General features: G+C 38.4%; 1 protein-coding gene across 1 annotated transcript in view; it reads left to right on the top strand.

Moving 5' to 3' along the window:
* The window catches only part of SPOCK1 (SPARC (osteonectin), cwcv and kazal like domains proteoglycan 1), a 270,064-nt gene that overhangs the window by 67,772 nt on the left and 183,734 nt on the right, over positions 1 to 18,558 (top strand). Inside the window, exon 3 of the mRNA XM_064388358.1 lies at positions 18,247 to 18,292. Coding sequence (XP_064244428.1) covers positions 18,247 to 18,292 — 46 coding nt within the window. The remainder of the gene's footprint in view (positions 1 to 18,246; positions 18,293 to 18,558) is intronic.

Below are 18,558 nucleotides of genomic sequence, written 5' to 3'. Positions count from 1 at the left end.
AAAAACTACCCCCACAGACCCAGATTTTTATCTGCTCCATTTTACATGTCTAGTTTTACTCAAACAATAAATATAATGTTTCAAACAATAAAGCTGGAACAAATGCAGAACATATCAAAGGTACATACCTGGGAAATATAATCTGCTTGCCTATTTTTTATTTCTTTTTTTGCTTTTTTCTAAAGGAAAAAATTTGTTCCTGAAAAATACTTTTGCACTGCTTCATGGTGAACTCAGACATCTCAGAGTCAGTGCATAAAAACAGCCTCAATTCACCTGCTTTCAAGGTTTAGTCACCTCTGCTCATCAGGAGATGTCAGAATTTCAGCAAATCTGTTCTGCAGGAATATTTAGCTGCTTCCTGAGCAATGCAGTGCAATATATTCATAGCTCTGTCCTGGTTTATTTATTTTAAACAAATTCCTTTTCTTGCTTATGATAGGCTAGTCATCATCAGAAATTATCCCTGATGTTTGTTGATCAAGAGTGGATGCTCCAGAGGAAAGGGAACATGATGCTGTCACATTATTTTTTTTAGGAAATATATGTCTTAGTTGTTATCAGATGTGATACTCAGGGTTATGTTAGGATCCAGTTGTTCACATTGCCATAACAGATGATAAAGGGAAATAAATATATTAAAAAAAAATAAAAATAAATAGCCTTTTCCCTTCCCTTTTCCCAGTGTTCCTCTCAGTGGCAGACAGCAAGCAGTTGAAATGAGTGAGGTTTATGGATGGCTGCAGAGGCTGTCTCAACTCCCACCCTCTACAGATCCATCAGCCACTCTGCAGCATTTTCCTGCAGCAGCAGGGGAGCAGGCAGCCAGCCCCATCCCAGTGGAGTGTCTGGTGGGATGGAGAGGCTGGACTGTGGCTTTGTGCAGGCTTGGAAATGCACTGCAGTGAGAAGTCTTTTTGGAACTTGAGCAATCAGAGGCATTTTATGGGAGTGACCACCACCAGCAAACACACATATTAGAGTGGACATTTGGACATTTTAGAGTGAAAGGAATTGTGCTGTGTAATTTTTGGTTGTTCTTTAAGGCAAAAATTGCTTGTTGCAAAAAATAAGTACCCATTAAAAGATTTGCAGACTCTACCTTACCTAATCAGACTTCCTTACATCACAGCAACTCAATTTAGAATACAGTTGAACACAAAAAATATATTTTTTCATCTGTAAATCACTTTCAAGAGCAGAATCAATCATCATGCCACTCCAAAGCTCCAGTTGCTAAAGGGAATATTGCAGTAAACAAGCAATGTTAAGAGCTTGTTTAGCATACAAAAGTGTAGGTCATCACACTTCAAATGGAAGAAAATGGTTTTAAGTAGAATTGGGTATTTTGTGTGTTTATATGAATTTGACACAGGAGATGAGAGGTCCCCAGAACTTCCCCCAGATTCTCTCTGAAATTACTTTATTTTGAGTGATGACCTAAAATAAATAGCATTGATATTTAAGGCAGCAAGTATGGCATGATTCTTGCTTTGGAAGGATTTTTCTGTTGGTTGTACATTCAGCTCTGCTCTATCCATCTTGCATCGCAGGATTTTTTTTTATTTTGCTATGCATTCCAAAAAAGCTAAGCATACTCTATGACAGCCAGGAGAATATATATCATGTATATAAATAAAGCAAATATTTTAGCTATCAATCTGCTGAGCTGCAGAGATACCTGTAGCAGCTCAGTGCTCAGAGGTGGCTCAGAGCATTGAACTCCAAAGAGCCAAGCAAGTTTTGACATTTTAAGAGCTATATTGAGAAAAAACCAAGGCTCATCTCTGGGATTTGAAGGGTATTTTGGGGTGTTATGATTTATCAGCATTTGGATTTGATAGTCTTAGCTGCTAAAACTTGACTAGGTCACTTTTGAAGGGGATTAGCTGCTCCTGAGGGACTGTTTCCCAATGCAAGCCTGGGAAAGGAGGAGAGATTTTTAGCTGCTTGAGGAGAGAACTGAGAAAGTGACTGAAAGTGCAAGAAAACTGCAAGAGAACAATCTGGTCAGCCACGTGTGGAGAACAGTCAAGCAAATCAGGCAGAGGAGGAGCAGACAGAGCACAGCCCATGAGGATGAGTTAGGGAATGAACAAAGGCCAGCTGCTGCCTTTCTGGGAAAATGATCAATTTTAACTGTGGCCAAGCTACCTTTGAATCTCATCATGCTGTCTGTGGAAAAATAAGCCTCTAGATCAGAGTTGTGTGAACAGCCCATAAAACCATGTAGCAAAAAAACTTGGGTAAGTGATCAGAGACCTTTCTCCTTCATTGCATTCCTCAGTGCTCCCACTGCACCTGCCCTTGGGGCAGCAGAGCCCAGCCCAAGGTGCCCAGGAGGCCTGGAGATGTGTCCTTGGGCAGGGCTCTGGGTGTGTGTGTCCACATCTGAACTGCTTCCTGCAAAGCACCTTTGCAGCCTTCACCATCAAAGAGGAATCTGAGTGTCTAAATCACACATGGGAAGGGAGGGTGGATTAGAAGCACTTCAGGGTTTCTTCTTAGTGAAGTGGGATTTTAATCCATTAGATGAAAAATATACAATGTTATTGCCTGACTAGAATGGACTGAAAGTAGATTCAGATATAATCAGTGTGGAAATGCAGGAATTGTAATAAATTGAAAAGGTTATTATGTTTTGACCTTACTGACAGTAAGTTGTCAAGGTAGGTCCAGGGGATGTATTGTGTCCAGCTTTCTAAGAACAAATTCTTTGGCTCAGTTTTCATGGAACCACTGGATGATTAAAACTTCAGACAAATAAGCTACAATCTAGTTTGGCTTTCTCTAGAAAGTGATGTTGTCTGGCTTTGAAATACAAAGTAGGAAGCAATCAATTGTCTAGGTACAAATTAGCAGTGTTCATCAGAACACCATCAGAATCTGGAAGTGGCAGGATGGTGAAGAAAGGCAAGTTTGTGTGAGCACTCCCTAAATAATAAATTTTCAGGAAATTCCTTCAAATTCTCTTTTATTATAAAGGCAGATAAGAAACAGACATGTAACTTTGCTTTACTCTACAGCATAAGCAAGTCATGAATCGCTGGTTTTGCCAGTGCTGTTGCTGCAGATGACAGAATGGAATTTGTTATGCTTAAGCATAGAAAGAAGTGTTGTAAATTCTCAGCCATGATTTTCCATTAGATATATATATAGAAAGAAATTAGGTGTTATTTCTTTAGTCGGTATTCTGCACTCATTTCTGTCACTTTTACATCTGTACAAATCTGTTAATTTCAGTTCACGTACTCCTGATTTATATAATCTGTCCCAGTGAGTGCAAAGTAAACAGAGAGAAATAGGTAATTAAAGATATCAAGGACATTTAGGAGAGAGAAACTCTAGTGACAATCCATCAAATGCATTGGGACAGATGGTGAAAAATCATGGTATCTCGATGACAGCCAGAAGTGAAATAGAAGGCAGAGTAGGAGTTTTTTTTCTGACATAAAGAATTGCCAGAGTGAAAGATAGTGAGAATACATTGGAGATGTGGATTGCAGAAAGCCAAACAGCCAGCTCAAGCTCATAATAAGAGGAAATAAAGAAGTTGGGTGCATATCCTGAAGAACAAGTTTTAAAAAAGGAAAGGGATAGAACAGGGTTAACTGTAAACTGTCTTTTACAAAGAAATGTTAACATGGATGGCTGAAAGCCAGTACGAAATTGGGAGAAATTTAACAGATCAGTGAGAGCAAAGGAGGTTTAGCCTGATTGAATGCAAAACTAAGAAAATCTGAGCCAAGGTAAAGAGATGCAAGTAATAAGAAATCTTCTAGGTAGCTGCATACTAAAGTTGAAGCAATAAGCTCAGAACAAAAGCAGCTGTAACAATCTTCAGTAAACGGTCCTTTTGTTGCTGAAGTTGTCAGCATTCACAGAAAAAATCTTTGCAGTGTTTGTAAAACATGGAACCACTGAACCTTGTATAAAGAAATAAAAGATGTACAGGTAATTGTGCAGTTCTCTTTAATGTCAATGCACCTTCAATAGAAAAACTCTACAGCGGGGCACTCAGAAGATACTAAAGGTCTTAAAATCCAGAATTATGAAAATTTTGATCAATGAATTTTTCTTCCCCACGTTATTTTGAAATGTTGCTATTTTTTTGAGGAAGGAATGTGAAATTAAGCATACAGAACTAGATACAATTAGCTGTAAACCAGTCAGTGGAGGTAGTTTTAAGGGAGGCAAAGGGCTTCAGTTGAGAGTATAATTGCACATATATGGTGGCCAGGAAAGCACACTACAGGGTCACACCTTACAGTGACAAAGAGTCCCACAGAATATTAAATATGGTTATTTTACTTTCCAAGTATATGGATTTAGTGTGGGTTTTTCAAAAATCACAGCTCCATTTTTTTACCCCATTTATAGATATAGAGAAGAGGGGATTCTACTGAGCCAAAACACAGCAAATAAAGCAGTACTGTTTCCTGCAGGGACGTTGGTGTGGGGTGTATGTTATTCATCCTTCTGAGCAGATGTGAGATTCATTGTGGCCATTTTCTTCAAGCTCTTCATGGCTCTTGTCATGATTAATGACACTTGATTTTTGAAAGGATAGTTGCTCATGTATAATGGTGCCTTCCAGCAAATTTCAGGATCTACCAGCCTGTCTCAGAGGTGAACTATAGATGAAATCTCAGAAGAGGGTCTGCTATAAGGAAAAGAATTATTAAAAAGTGCAAAATATGGTCTGTTGGCAGATGGCTCTTGTGGTTCCTGCTTGCCCTTTTGCTGCTGCATTGTACTTCACCTTCTGGATTCATCTCACACTGGGTCAGACTTTCCCCTCACTTTCTCTTCAGTCAGTATTATTCACAGCAGTTTAGCTGACATAATCTAGATTTCACCATCCTCTATTTAATCAGGATCTATTTTAGTCTTTGAAGGTCTTGAAGTAGTGTGCAGTGAACATAGGGCATTTCTTCATTAGCATTTTAGTTTCCACCCCAGTCTACCTCATAAACAAACCTCCCATTTGTTTCCAGTCACTGCACTCCTCGCTCTGCAGAGCACATCAAATGGATTCTTTATTGATGCAAGGATAAAGCAAGATGTGTTTGGAGATATGTGAACCTAATAGCCAAGAGATCAGAGCAGGGGATCAGGCTGGAGCTAGTCTGGAGCTAAGTGTGAACTTAATGAGCAGAGCAGATGTTGGATCCTCAGTGTGAATTATCCCATTCTGCAAATCCATTCCCCAAGCACCCTGCCCTTGTGGATGGAGGTGTCAGAACCTGCACTGTAGGAGCATTATCTGTGGATCTGCTGTCCTCCATAAGATACAGCTGCAAACCTGCTCATGCAAATTGCCACTGCTGAAGGGTCTGGTCCTTCCTCTGTCGCTTAAGAGCTCTTCAGACATCAGATGTTCTCAATCCTCTGTTAAGAAGTGATACACTAAACCATAATTTGCATTTTATTAACTGATTGCAGGATTCTAACATGGAAACAAGTGCATGCTGTTTCCTTTAAACATCCACTGTTGCAGCCTCATTGTCTCAGTGTGGTTAAACCATAATTTTCTGAGGACTAGACAAACAGGGAGATCTAGAGGAGAGTTATATAGGGCAGATTTTTCCAGTCCTCCAGCTAATATTAAAATTCTCTAGGATATTTTTCATTCATCTGGATTTTTTTCTCTTGAATTCAGGCTGCAGTTTCCCTCACAAACATTTCTCAAATACTTGGGTGAAAATGAGTTCAACTCTGTTGAAATATTCCTCCAGCTCATATTATGTTTGACTGAGCTGACAAATGGCTTGACAGCCTTCTTGGAATCTGCCAAAATACAGTGTCAGGAATGACAATGCCATGCAAGGTAATAATCTAAATGAATGTTGCTGCAGCTGAGCAGTCACATTCCTGACTCGCTATAATTCAGTTAGAATGAGGCAAGTCCCCAGATGTTTGTTTCATAGCAATTGGAAAAGTTTGGGTTGTGTTTCCCTATTAACACATGATTATAATTCACATTTCATGGTTAGCTTGCTACAAATTTAACACATTTCAAATTATTCCATAAATAATGGTGCTTTATTTATCTGTTCAAACTCCATTGGAGCAAGAGCTGCTGTTATTCAGTTTTTCAGAAATCCCAAACATACATGAATTAGAAGTTTCATAGTGTTTGTGGAGATGAATTTAATCTTGTGGAGTATGGAACGTTGGTGGGTTTGAAGTATAATTTCCAATTTGAGCTCTCTGAGAGAACCTACAAATAGACATTAGAGCCTTAATGTAAAAATTATCTTCTCTGCCTTACTAAAACATGTCTTAATTCCATCAATATTTTAATGACACTGTATTATCACAGAATCACAGAATGGTTTGTGTTGGAAGAGATCTTGGAGATCATCTCATTCCATCCCCTGGAATGGGCAGGGACACCTTCCACCAGAGCAGGTTGTTCAAAGTCCCACTCAGCCTGGCATTGAATATTTCTAGGGATGGGGCAGCCACAGTTTCTCAAAAATGCCAGGTAAATTAGTGTTTTATATGTTGTAGTGAATGTTTTCAGAGATCCTCAGCACATTTTTTTAATTCCATATCCTGTAGTTGCAGCTGCTCTCTAAAGTACACATTTCCTTTGATTTTATATCTCTTAAGGTTTGGAGATTAGTTTCACTTCAAGTTTGAGCTATTTTCTCAGTTGTTAGAATTAAATAGCTAGTTGTACTAGACCTCAGGTGTAAAATTACAGCTGATCAAAATGCAAATGTTCTGTTTCTTAAAGAATTCTCCATGACCTTCTGTACTCTTCAGATGTCTGTCAATGCTGGGTTTTTCAGGTTCTGTTTATTGCTGAAATGCTGTTTTGATTTTCTTTAGCCCCATTTTATGATTTAATCCCTTCAAGAGCGAGCAACTGTAATGTCTAGAGATCAGGAGAAGACTTCTATTTACAGCTGAACAGTTGAAAAATTTTGAGATCTGGGAGCTCTCTATTCTCTTGAGCCACAGGCACTTGGTTAGAAGGTTCCTAAGATTGGAAAATAAAGTTTTGCTACATCTTTGTTTCTCATGGCATTGTTCACTCCATGCCACACTACATGCTGACCTTCTGTCACTGATGCAGAGGCTCATGTTCTGGCAGCCTCAGGAGTGCATTATATATTCCTGCAGGAGTTCTTTCAGATGTGTTTCCTTGATCCCAGTGCATGCTACTGGAAGAAATGAAAGGTCACTTAGTTTTTTCTCAGTTTTATCTGAACTTAGCTTGAATATTGCTTTATCATCATGATCACAGCTGTAGAAGCCTAATACAATATATATTTCCTATTTATAATTTATCCTTTTCTAAAGAAGCTCTGGATGTGTATTAGTAATTGATACTGAATGTTGTTTCTGGAATGCTTACTGTGTGAAATTCCTATGTACACAATTACAAATCTTAGATGATGAACCAAGTGCCAGTGCAAGCATAAATAAAATGATCAAAGTTTCTGAAAACATGTAACACCAGTGAATTATCTTGAACCTTTCTGCTCCCTTGTTTGACATGATTCTGAAACAAAGAATCCAAGTATAGCAACAGAATGGGGTTTGCTATTGACTTCCAGCTGAAATTATGGTGTAGGATTTGCAGCAGCACTTTTGGAGTGAGCAGTTCTGGAATTGGTGCTTAGGGGGGTCACTGTCTCCCTCCCTCCTTGAGGGGAAGTTACTGAGATGGAGTAAAATCTTTATCCAGTAATGCTGGAATTCCTTTGCTGCCGAGGAGTCCTCCTAGCAGAGAGGTGTGCAAATTAGAGCACCTTCTTCATTGCAAATGCAAGACTTCTGTGGCTTAAAATGCTCAGCATGGATCTGAAGTTGCCTTTGGGCAGTGTTCTGTGGACTCCTTAAAAGCAAATTATGCACAAATTGAGCAGTCAGGTCCACTCTTCTGCTAAAATAAAGTAGGCTCAAAGGTAGTGGAAATCTGTGCTGTGGACACCAACGGCCTTGGCATTTGAATCCCACTGGAACCATTACTGCAGTTTAGCTATCTGATGCCTGAATCCGAATATTTTGCTTCTTTGGCCTTTTTAGCTTACTTTTTTTTATCATTGTTATTGATTCCTTGAGCTAAATCCTTTGAAATACCATTCCCAAAAGCCTGTTCCTCTACAAAATACTATTGCTTCAGCCAGATGGCAAGTAGCAGTCACTGAGGAAAGGTAACTTGTCATTGTTACTTTACAACTGACACAGAAAATTAATTTCTTAATATTCATAAAAATCTTATTTAATTAGAGTAATAAATTAATGAGGAACTGTCACTAAAAAAAGTTACATTTGTGTATCTCCAATGATTTTTCAGGAAATGGGTAGAGATAACACAAGTCTGTCAGTAACAAAAGAGCATAACGAAGGACGTTCCTGAATGAAGGGACTTCACTTGTGGATGCCCCATCCCTGGAAGTGTTCAGAGCCAGGATGGATGGGGCCCTGAGCAATTTGGTCTAGGGGGTATCATCATGGCTTGGAACTGGATGACCTTCAAGGTCCCTTCCATCCCAAATCCTTCTGTGACTCTGAAGACTGAATCAACCAGCCCCAACTATTATGTACACTTCCATCAGATGATAGCTTTTATAAACCAAGCAAGGTGCTTAAAATAGCCTGCTGGGTGTTGAAATAGTTGTTGACAACCAAAGTGAGGAGCCTTTACCAGAAGGGGAGCAGCATTTCTGTTTGCATCAACTGCTGCACGTTTTTCACTGGTTTGCTCCCATTAACCTGCTCTCAGTTTTGCATAATGATTTTTGATGTAGTGTTCTTTTTTATTTTTTCTCAGAATAGATAAAATGTCAGAGACAATTAAGAAAATGATGTTATAAACTGGGAATGGAAACTGCACATTTGTAATGGCTCAGAGGGTTTCTGATGTAAAATGTGCACAACCCTCTCCCACACTCAGCAGCTGCTTGTGTCATGGACTGGTTGCCCATGACTGCTTCTTCCTGATGCAGTTCCAAGACATTTCAAATATTGGCTAAAACTGACTAAAGGGCTACAAAGTTGTCCTTTTCAACAGCAGCACGTTTGATTTCACCTTTTGCAAAGGTTTCTACAACAATACATGGAGCTAGATTTTCCTTGAAGTAACAAATGAAGTACAAAGCCTTCGTGCTCCCAGGGATAGTGCGTTGCTCATAATCCAGTATAATTCATACAGTCTCTTTCCAATTATTAGTTATGCATTTAAATAAGTATTTGAAAGACTTGGGACATTGTAGCTAATTTAATTGTCTCTACAGAAAATTGTGTCCCTAAATATCAGTTAGATAAGTTGGTTTTATTCAACTGCTGTTTGTTGCCTGTATGTTTTGACCACTGGGATTTGTATATCTAAGTGGAACATCAGTATTTTATGCATAACTTCTATTTTATAACTTTGATATTAGGAGAATTATCACTTTATTTCATAATGAGATTATTTTTGTAAATTAGAAAAAATTCACATGATTCAGAACAAATTTCTGAAAACTTGTAAAATAAACCAAGAACTAGCAGTGTGTTTAATCATTATGCAAATTGTTTTTTGCTGTAAAGCAGTTCCCATGTGTGAAAGCAATGGTAGCATTAGATTTTTTTTTATGTGGGTGTTGTTCTCCAGATACAACCCCATAAATGATCAGCTAAAAAAGAGCCAGTGATTGTGTCAAAAACAGCTACTGCAGATGTACTGTCAAAGCAACAAGGGTACTGAAAGTGAAGCCACATTGCCAATGGCTTTATAACCTTCAGGTTAATGTGTTTGGCTTTAAAGCTGCCTAAAAACAATTGCTTTCTAAGCACGTAATTTGAATTTTTGACTGAAAATTGAGATGTGGAAAGAGTTCAGCAGCTGTCTTTTCAAGGTTTGTTTTCAGTATTACCCCTGTTGAGAATATGATTTATTAACAATACCATTCTCTCTATAGAGAATCTGCAGGGGCCATTCCCCAGCAGTATTTGCAATTATAAACTGAGATCAAGGCATGGTGGTTTTGATAAGTGGAAAACAAGCAAATGATCGTGTGAGAAAGCATCATTAGGCCAGGTTGTGACCCGTGAATCTTCATTTCACATGGTGGGCACTTCTGTTATTTTTGTGCATCAGCTGGGACCTTGTAAGGCTCACCAGAGGCACTGTGTTAACCTGGCTGGGAATAAGTCCAGCTGGGAATTTCAGAGAGCAGAAGTAATGCGGCTTTGAGGAATTGCACCTGGAAGGAGAGGGAATATATTTTTGTTATCTCTGGCTCTGCTTCTTCCTCTCTGAGTGGGTGCTGCTCAGCTGGGGAAAGTGGGAGCTGATGGTTCCCATTCCAGGGGTCAGCCTGGCCCTGGAGCTGTGGCAGCCCTGGCAGCCCAGCAGGGATCAGCGAGCCCATCCCTTGGGAGTTTTGCCTTGCTGGCCTTGTGAGAGCTGTGCAGCCTGCAGCACAGCCTGCTGTGACCTGTGAAAAGCTTCATGGAATTAGGGAGAATTATTTAATTCAAGCAGGGGTAACAGGATTTTAGCACATGATAATGAGAAGAAGAGTTCAGGCAGAAGTGCATTGTAGTTCCAAAGTTAGTCTGCCAAAAGGGACAGCAAAGAATAATAAACCAAGGCACTTTTTCCCTGCCAGCCCCCCAGTTTTAGATATTTCCAGCACAGATAGCTGTGTGATTGTTCCAGCCACCCAAATATTTCAGCTCTATCAGCCATGTGTGCTGGCACAGAGCTGTGCCACAGTGGCTCACAGCTGGCTCTCATTCATCCTGCTTGGAGCACAGGCACTGAAAATCAGCATCTGTTTGCCCTCAACAAACTCTGGCTTCATTCTTTTGGGTAAATATTGAGTGGTTTGGGATTTTTTAAGAATTTTTTAAAATTCTTACTATATTTGCCTTTTTACAAAAAAACTAAAACCAACAACAAGGAAAAAAAAACCCCAAAAAATCCAAGAAAAAAACAACAAAAAAACCCCAACCAAAACCAAAAACACCCAACCAAAATAACCAAAACAACCAAAACCAACAAAAAAAACCCACCCAAAACCAACCAAATAAAAAACCAAAACAAAAACAAACAACTGCAAAACCCAAGAGAGCACAGGAGGATTTCTATATAAAAGCCTGTGTGATTGAGTTGTAAGGAATGACAATTCTTACTCTAGCTGATACGGGCTCAGTGGTAAGAAATATTTCTTTATTTTTTCCAAATATTTTCATTTAATTTTTAAAATTGTTGCCACCCCAGGGAATGATTGTGTGTATGAGTAAGAAAAGTCTATGCTGAAAGTTTCACCTTTCTCAGTATTGCTCACAGAAACTTCTGGAAAAGTCTTTCAGCAAAACAGGAGTACCAAATGTTTCCTAATAAAGCAGAAAAAAACCCCAACCAACCAAAAAATACTTTGAAAATAAGAAACACAGTAACATTCTGGGCCATTAATATGGGCAGAAGTTGCTTTTGCACATTAGTGGTATCTGAGAAAAAGTCTGTGTACTGAGAATTTGAGTCTTATGGGAAATCTGAGCTTGTAAGATATGGTCAAGGATCTTTTCAATGCCATATACATCTGAGGGCTCATTAGGATATTTATTTATGAATTTTATACTGTTATTAATAAACCACTGTTAATGTACTTGCCATTATAGAAGAATCCAATGTGAATGGTTATACTTTTATCAATTCTTTATATTTTTATTAATGACTTAGCATTCTAGGCAGGTTCTGACATTGCAGACTTTTCATCACATGTGACACTGCTTTCTTCTGCCATGGATTCTCTCAGTGCCACCATTTAATGTTGGGAGCTCCTTCAGTAAACCTGGATATTCCTGGCTTGTCTGGGACATTTCTCCCTAAAGCTTTCTCATACAAAATTTAAAACTGAATATGTCCAGCACCAGCATTACTAATTCACTAAGCCAAAGCATCCTGTTTGGATACAGTTCTCTGATTCCTGAGAGAGAGAGAGAGCATGGAATTGGTTAGAGATGTCTTGACATAGAGATCTCATTGGGGAGCTTTGTTCACTGAAGTGCTCAGTGGGTAAAATACATTCTCTTCCTCTTAAGCAAATAAAAAAATAAATAGATAAATAAATAATGTGTAATTTGCTGACACAAGCTATTTGCTTAAAACAGGCAATAGGCCTTGGGGAGATATTTATGACAGGCTGGATTGACTTTAGCAAGCAGCAGCTGGTGCTTTAACACTGCTTGGTGTTGGAATGATCTTCTGCACTGCAAGGTAGAGAGGCAGAAAATGCAGCTGCATCTTCCTGGAGCTAATTTTAACAAAAGCAATGAGCTGGTAATTACCATTTTTTCCAGCTGGTCCTTATGAGGGTAAAGGGTTTATTCATAGATGGAAGGTGAAAGAGGGAAATACTGAGCAGGCTGCAAAGAATTGTTAATAAATGTCCTTCCTGGAGGTACTTAGAAATTTAAACTGGTGTTGGCTAGGAGGGGCTGGGGATGAAGATTGCTTCCTCGGGGGTCTCTGAGCCCTGGGGTTCCTCCTTGGTGTGGGAGGTTCCTCAGGAGGGCTCTGTGATGAGGCTCTCCTGATGATTCTGCGCCTCGCAGGCTCCTCCAGTCCTGAGGGATGCTCCCAGGCCTTGAGGAAGGAAACTGAGCTGAGCTGGTTCTGAAAGGTACAAAATCAGGGGAATGTTTTCAGTCAGCATCTGATTTCTGCTTGAGTCATACAAATAAGTTATAAGCTCAATTAATGCAACAAATATAAATATTTATGAACCCATTTATCTAATGTTTGGCTGTATTGATAAATAAGAGCATCTTGCAAGAGCTTCTTTTTGACAAGTAAATAAAGTGTAGAGAGTGTTTGTGTGTTAAATTATCCATGCTTCATTAACTCTTCCAAAATATCAAGTCTTAGGTAATAACTAAATTCAAAGTGACAAAAGAGTAGGATTAGTGGGAATAACTTTAATACTTAAACTTCAGGAGAATAAGAAGCTGTTGTTTGCCTTCTTAGTTGGTAGGGAAAAAGAGGATAAATATATTTGGTTTTGCCATTAATTTAATTTATTTTTAAACTGTATTGTTATTGTAGTAATAGGAAGGAAGATATTCCTACTAAGAGAAAGATATTAATGTCATATTAATGTCCTGGTCTTAGGGACAATTTCTATTTGCTGACTTTTCTGAGGTGACTAACAGGAAATTTTATTAGACCCAGGTTTACTTCAAGGCTTGATTTTTTTGCAAATCAGAACTCAGTCTATGAATTCTGATGACTCTAAGGGTTCTGATGAATGAGAATTTTGGAAGTTCTGTTACAAACTTTTTGTGAACAGTTAAACTACTGTTTTTTAACATGCCCTTTGCATACTTAGTTTAAGATATGATTATTCTCTTGATTGACTTTGTTGATGGCACATCAGTCAAGTTGGCTGGATTTGACACCCACGTATTGAATGCTGAAAGATCATTTTGGTCTTCTTAAGAAACAAGAATTTATTATGCATGATGTGGTAAAATGGATTTCAGAAGATGGTGCTGGTGCCAAGGTCACCGTTTTGATCCCCATGTGGGCCATTTGCTAAAGAGTTGAACTTGATGATCCTTGTCAGTCCCTTCCAGCTCTGTGATTCTGTGAAAATGTGTTTGTTCTAATCTCTTAATTGCTCAAAGTGACGTAATAAAAATGCAATGAAGAACTGAGGCCTAAGTCTAGAAATTTATATTTGCTTTTATATATTTTTTTCATTTGTTATGTTCACAACTGATTCCTAAGTTAGATATCCTGAGGGTCAAATCTTGAAGAAGGGTTAATGATACGAAGCTGAAAAGGCAGCTCCTGTCTCAAGTCTTGCAATTTAATTGGGGTGAGGAAATCACAGGTGAGCTTCCTTCTGTGTGAGGGCCCCTGGGCTCCCTGCCCTGCTGTCCTGGGCTGCTGCCCACCTCAGGCAGGCAAAAGACTTCATCAAGGGGGCAGAAGAAAATCTTGCCAAAGGCCTTACCCACACCTAGTGAGAAGAGAACAGAACTCTAGATTTCCTCAAGAATTGCACTGGGCCTGGTTTGACAGGAGTTGAATTTCTGTTCCTGAAATTGGAAGCAGAATATTTAATGTGTGATGTGAGACTCAGCCAAGCCAACCCATCACTCTTCTATAACCCTGAGCTGAACTAAGGGAGTCAGATCCAGCCTTGGCTTGCAGTATCAGCTCTTCTCTTTTCATGCATGATTTTAGGTGTGCAGAGTCCCTTCAGTTAATTAAAAGATTGACTTAGTCATATGCAGTTACTGAACCAAGGGCAAAACCTTCAAAGTGTGAATTCTGTGGAAGAAGAAATATATTTTTAAATATTTGTTCCTCAAAAATATTTCTCACTTGCTGTCACCTATTGTATTGAAGTGGCCCTGTGCCTGGTTTTGCATTCCCTTCAAAGTCCATCCAATAAATAATCTTTAAATTCAGCTAGGAAAAAAATTAAATTATGTCTCTCTTATACCAAGTATGTACAGATGAGCCTGTGGAAAACACTTTCTGATGGTTTTGCCTGCCAAAAGGGAATGAAAAAGCCTTTTTTTGGTGCTCTACAAGAAAGAAACACATTACTAGAATGGCATTTGGCTAATAGTGCAGCAGATAAAAACTAGGTCATGGCAGCAGAGGTGGAAAGGACAGAAAAGAGAGAAAATTGTTTCATTTGGGGGTGAAGGTCATCTGAAATAAGTGATTTCACATTTAAAAGGCCACTAAGGAGATAACTGATTAATGTTAACCTAATTTTATATTGCTTTATTTCATTCTTTTTTCTTTTCTCATTTGTAATGCTTACGTGTTCAGGAAGTTGAGGTAGGTTTTTCAATTTTAATTTGTATATATCCATAGAGTGAACAAAAATATTTACACTATATCATAATTCATTATATATTTGAAACTGTTGATATTGTTATAAATGAAATTCATTGATACATGTTAATTATTGTGTCAATATTGCTTAATGAAAATGTTAATATGAAAATTGCTTAAGTTTCATTTGTTACAGAAGGCATAAGGAATTTTTAGCACGTTAGTACAACTCCAGTAGAATGCTTAGAAATGCATAGATTTGTGTCAGGAAGGACTTTTACTGAATGGGAAATTTAAATCACTTTAATCAAGTTGATTGTATATATATATATATATATGTATATATACACATATATATGTGCTGCTTCTCTCTTGGAAGAAGTTACAGTGCAATGATGATATTCCTTCAGAGAGGATCAGAGTTCCACCTTCTAACAAAAGCCATTGGAGGATATTGTTATAAATCTCAGCCCCTTCCTGAGGACTGGCACAAAGCCCTGTCAGTTTCTGAGTCAGAGCTTGAGGTGTGCATTTAAATGTGACACAGATTTTCTGCTCCCCATATCCACAGGGTGAGTTTCACCCTTATGGTGCCATAACCCTTCAGACTCAGTTCTTGCTGGTGTTCCTAAAGTGAAGCTCAGGTTCTGTATTTTGAGTTGTTGTGGTATAATCCAGGTACCACCCAACCCACACCCTCACCCTCCCTGTAACCTGAGTGACAAAGGGAGGGGAACTGCGGGGAAAAAGGTAAACGCCATGAGCTGTGATAAGAACAGCATTATTGTTACTGTTATTATTATTACTATTATTATTATTATTACAAAAGGAGAGCTGAATAAACCATAAGACAAGTACTGCCCAGTACAATTTTCACTGAGCAGTGCCCCCCAGTAATGACCATTTCTCCCCAGCCAACTCAGCCCATTTTATATTCTGGGCTTTAAGGTGTGGAATGTCCCTTTGGCCAGTTTGGGGCACTTGTCCTGGCCATTCTTCCTCCTGGCTCCTCTCTGAAGAAACCTGGGAAATTGAAAAGTCTTTGGCTTGGAGTAAACACTCCTCAGCAACAGCTGAAACACCAGTGTGTTATCAACATTATTTCCATCCCAAATCAGCACTGTACCAGCTGCTAAGAGGAAAATGAATTCTGTCCCAGCTGAAACCAGGACAGTTGTCCAACTGGCAGAAGTTATTTTGAACTGCTATTGGCTGTATTGCTCTAATGTATGTATGGTCATTATTTACTCCTATAAATAATAATGGGATTTATATATTGAAAATCTCAAAGGGTTTCTCTATTCCACCTTTTAGGGGTTTTTTTCTGTATTTTTTCTTGTGTATTTTCTATGTTATCACACCATGGTTTCAGGCACATTCTAAAATAAACATAATTTCAATTTTCAAAATGGAATACTAAACAGGTCTGCATGAAGGAGAAGAGGAGGAATAATAGATCTACAGAAGAGATTGCTGTGTTGTAGGGTTTTTTTTTTGAGGAAGGTGCATTTTTTGTAAAATATTCCTTTGACACTGAAATTGAGATAAACCCCCTTTCCAATCTTTATTTCAAAACTGGCTCCATATGCCACCAGCATAAGAAATCCTTGTTGGGAGTTGAATTATTTAACAGTTTCTGATGCTGAAAACCCAGCAGCAAAGCAACACCTTGGAAAATATATAAGTAGGCAAAAAAAGAATATTTTGTTGCTGAAAAAATTCCGCTATAAAAGCTGAAAACCCAACACATTGTGAAAAGTGATTAATGCTTGGTGAATTTAGCAGTACATCATCATCAGTTACAAAGCATTGTATAACCATGAGGGGGCTTTGTATTAGCAAAGCTGTGAAATTCAAAGGCAAGCCTGCGATTCTATTTCTGGTGCCAAACCCTGTACTTGTGAAGAAAAAAAATATGGATACTTCTGATGTATCTGAAATAAATTATGGGTAGCAGTCTTTGCTGTTGTTGTGGAACATTATCACTGTCCATGAAGTCAGTATGACACTGAGCATGAACATATTGGTTAAAAAAAATATACATTTCCTCCTGCTAGTCATGCAGAAGAATTTGATGTAACCCTGCATTTGTCAGTGTTGCCTGCTCCAGAACAATCCTGTCCAGAGTGCTCTGAAAGGAACATGGAGTGCATCTCCTGGTGCTCACTGAGGCTGTGGAGTCCTCACTCCTGTAACAACCTGTTCTGACCCCATAAAGTCATGCTGACTTCCAAAATATTCCAGGTTAGGGTGAACTGGATAGCATGAGAGCATGTGAAATTCAGTGTACTGGAGATAAATGGTAAATGAAACTCTATGGAAGAAATAATTTAGATCTCTTATTCACACAGATGGGTTTTTAGTTACCATCCTGGCAGGAAAAAGAAATCTCAGTGTCATTCTGGACAGCTTGATGAATACATCTCTTTAGTGGCATCCCTCAGGAAATGAATATAGAATACTGGATATATTAAAAAGGAAACAAAGATTAATATGCAGAAAAAATATGACAGTGCTGTAGAAATTTTCTATGCTTCCACATGTCAAATAGATAATTCTGTTGTTATCTTGTCCTCTGAAAGAGGACACAAGTGAGATGCACAGTGTGCTGAAACTGATATATCAGCTGGGCTTAACTCCCAGTTCTTCAGCACTAAGGTTGATGGCACTCTGAAGCAGGGAAAACTTTGCCTTCAGATAAATATTTGCTAAGTACACAGAATACAGATTGATCCAACACATGGAGAAGTTTTCCATTCTTTCTAGAGTCAGGCTGGTTTGCAACAATCATTCTTTGCCCAAGCACTCTGGCAGTCCCTGCCTTCTCCAGTGTAAAATCCAGTGAGAATTGTGTAGAAGAGAACCACAACACTCACAGCACACTGATCTCTTTACATCAGGTTTCATAAAATGTTTTAAGCTAAATAGTAGGAACAGTGACAAAAATATTCACTGGAAGTGCTCCTGGAAGTTGTTATACTATTTAAGTATAATGTTTGCAATATTACTGCTGTATTTCTATATGTTCACAATGTTTACATGTGTGGATGTATCTTTGAATTTACTGTGCTGACCTTTCACCACACCAGGATGGTGTGGATTTATTAGACTACCTGAACATTATGTTCTATCTTCTCAAAGACTACAGACTAACATGAAATAATACAGAATTATTATAAAATATTTAATAATGGACATGCTTTCAAAAACAATCCAGAAGAAAAATTCAAGGTGCTGAATCCAAGGACTTTTTCATTCTTTAATTTCTAACCTGCATTTGCTCTTGTTTAGGACATAACCTGTTGATAGTCTTATCTTACTGCAGCTAAATGTGTTAGAATCAAAACACAACTTGATTCATTTAGTTGTGTAAAATAGTACTGAAAGTACTGATTGTATTTTTCCTGAGTTTTGTTGTTTTTTTTTTTATCCCCATTTAGGATGATTATTTCAGAAACTGGAATCCAAACAAGCCGTTTGATCAAGGTAAACTTAGTACACATTTTGTGGTGGTCTTTTGCTATTTTGTGATATCCCCATATGCTTTATGCCTCCCTTCCTCTGTCTGTCCCATGCATGAATGGAGAGCTATACTCATATTTACATCTCCTTCCCAATTTAGTCCCAGCTTGAGGTGGTTTCTGTAGAAGAGTTTGACTCATCTTGCTATTTTTTTACCATGTTTTTTAATCCCCATCCATTCCACTTGCTATTCAATGATGAAATGTATGCTCAGAGAGATTCTCTCTAAC

This window comes from Passer domesticus, chromosome 13, assembly GCF_036417665.1.
Source record: "Passer domesticus isolate bPasDom1 chromosome 13, bPasDom1.hap1, whole genome shotgun sequence".
Lineage (NCBI taxonomy): Eukaryota > Metazoa > Chordata > Aves > Passeriformes > Passeridae > Passer > Passer domesticus.
The sequence above is the reverse complement of the archived record's forward strand: the minus strand, read 5'-3'. Positions and strand labels throughout refer to the sequence as shown.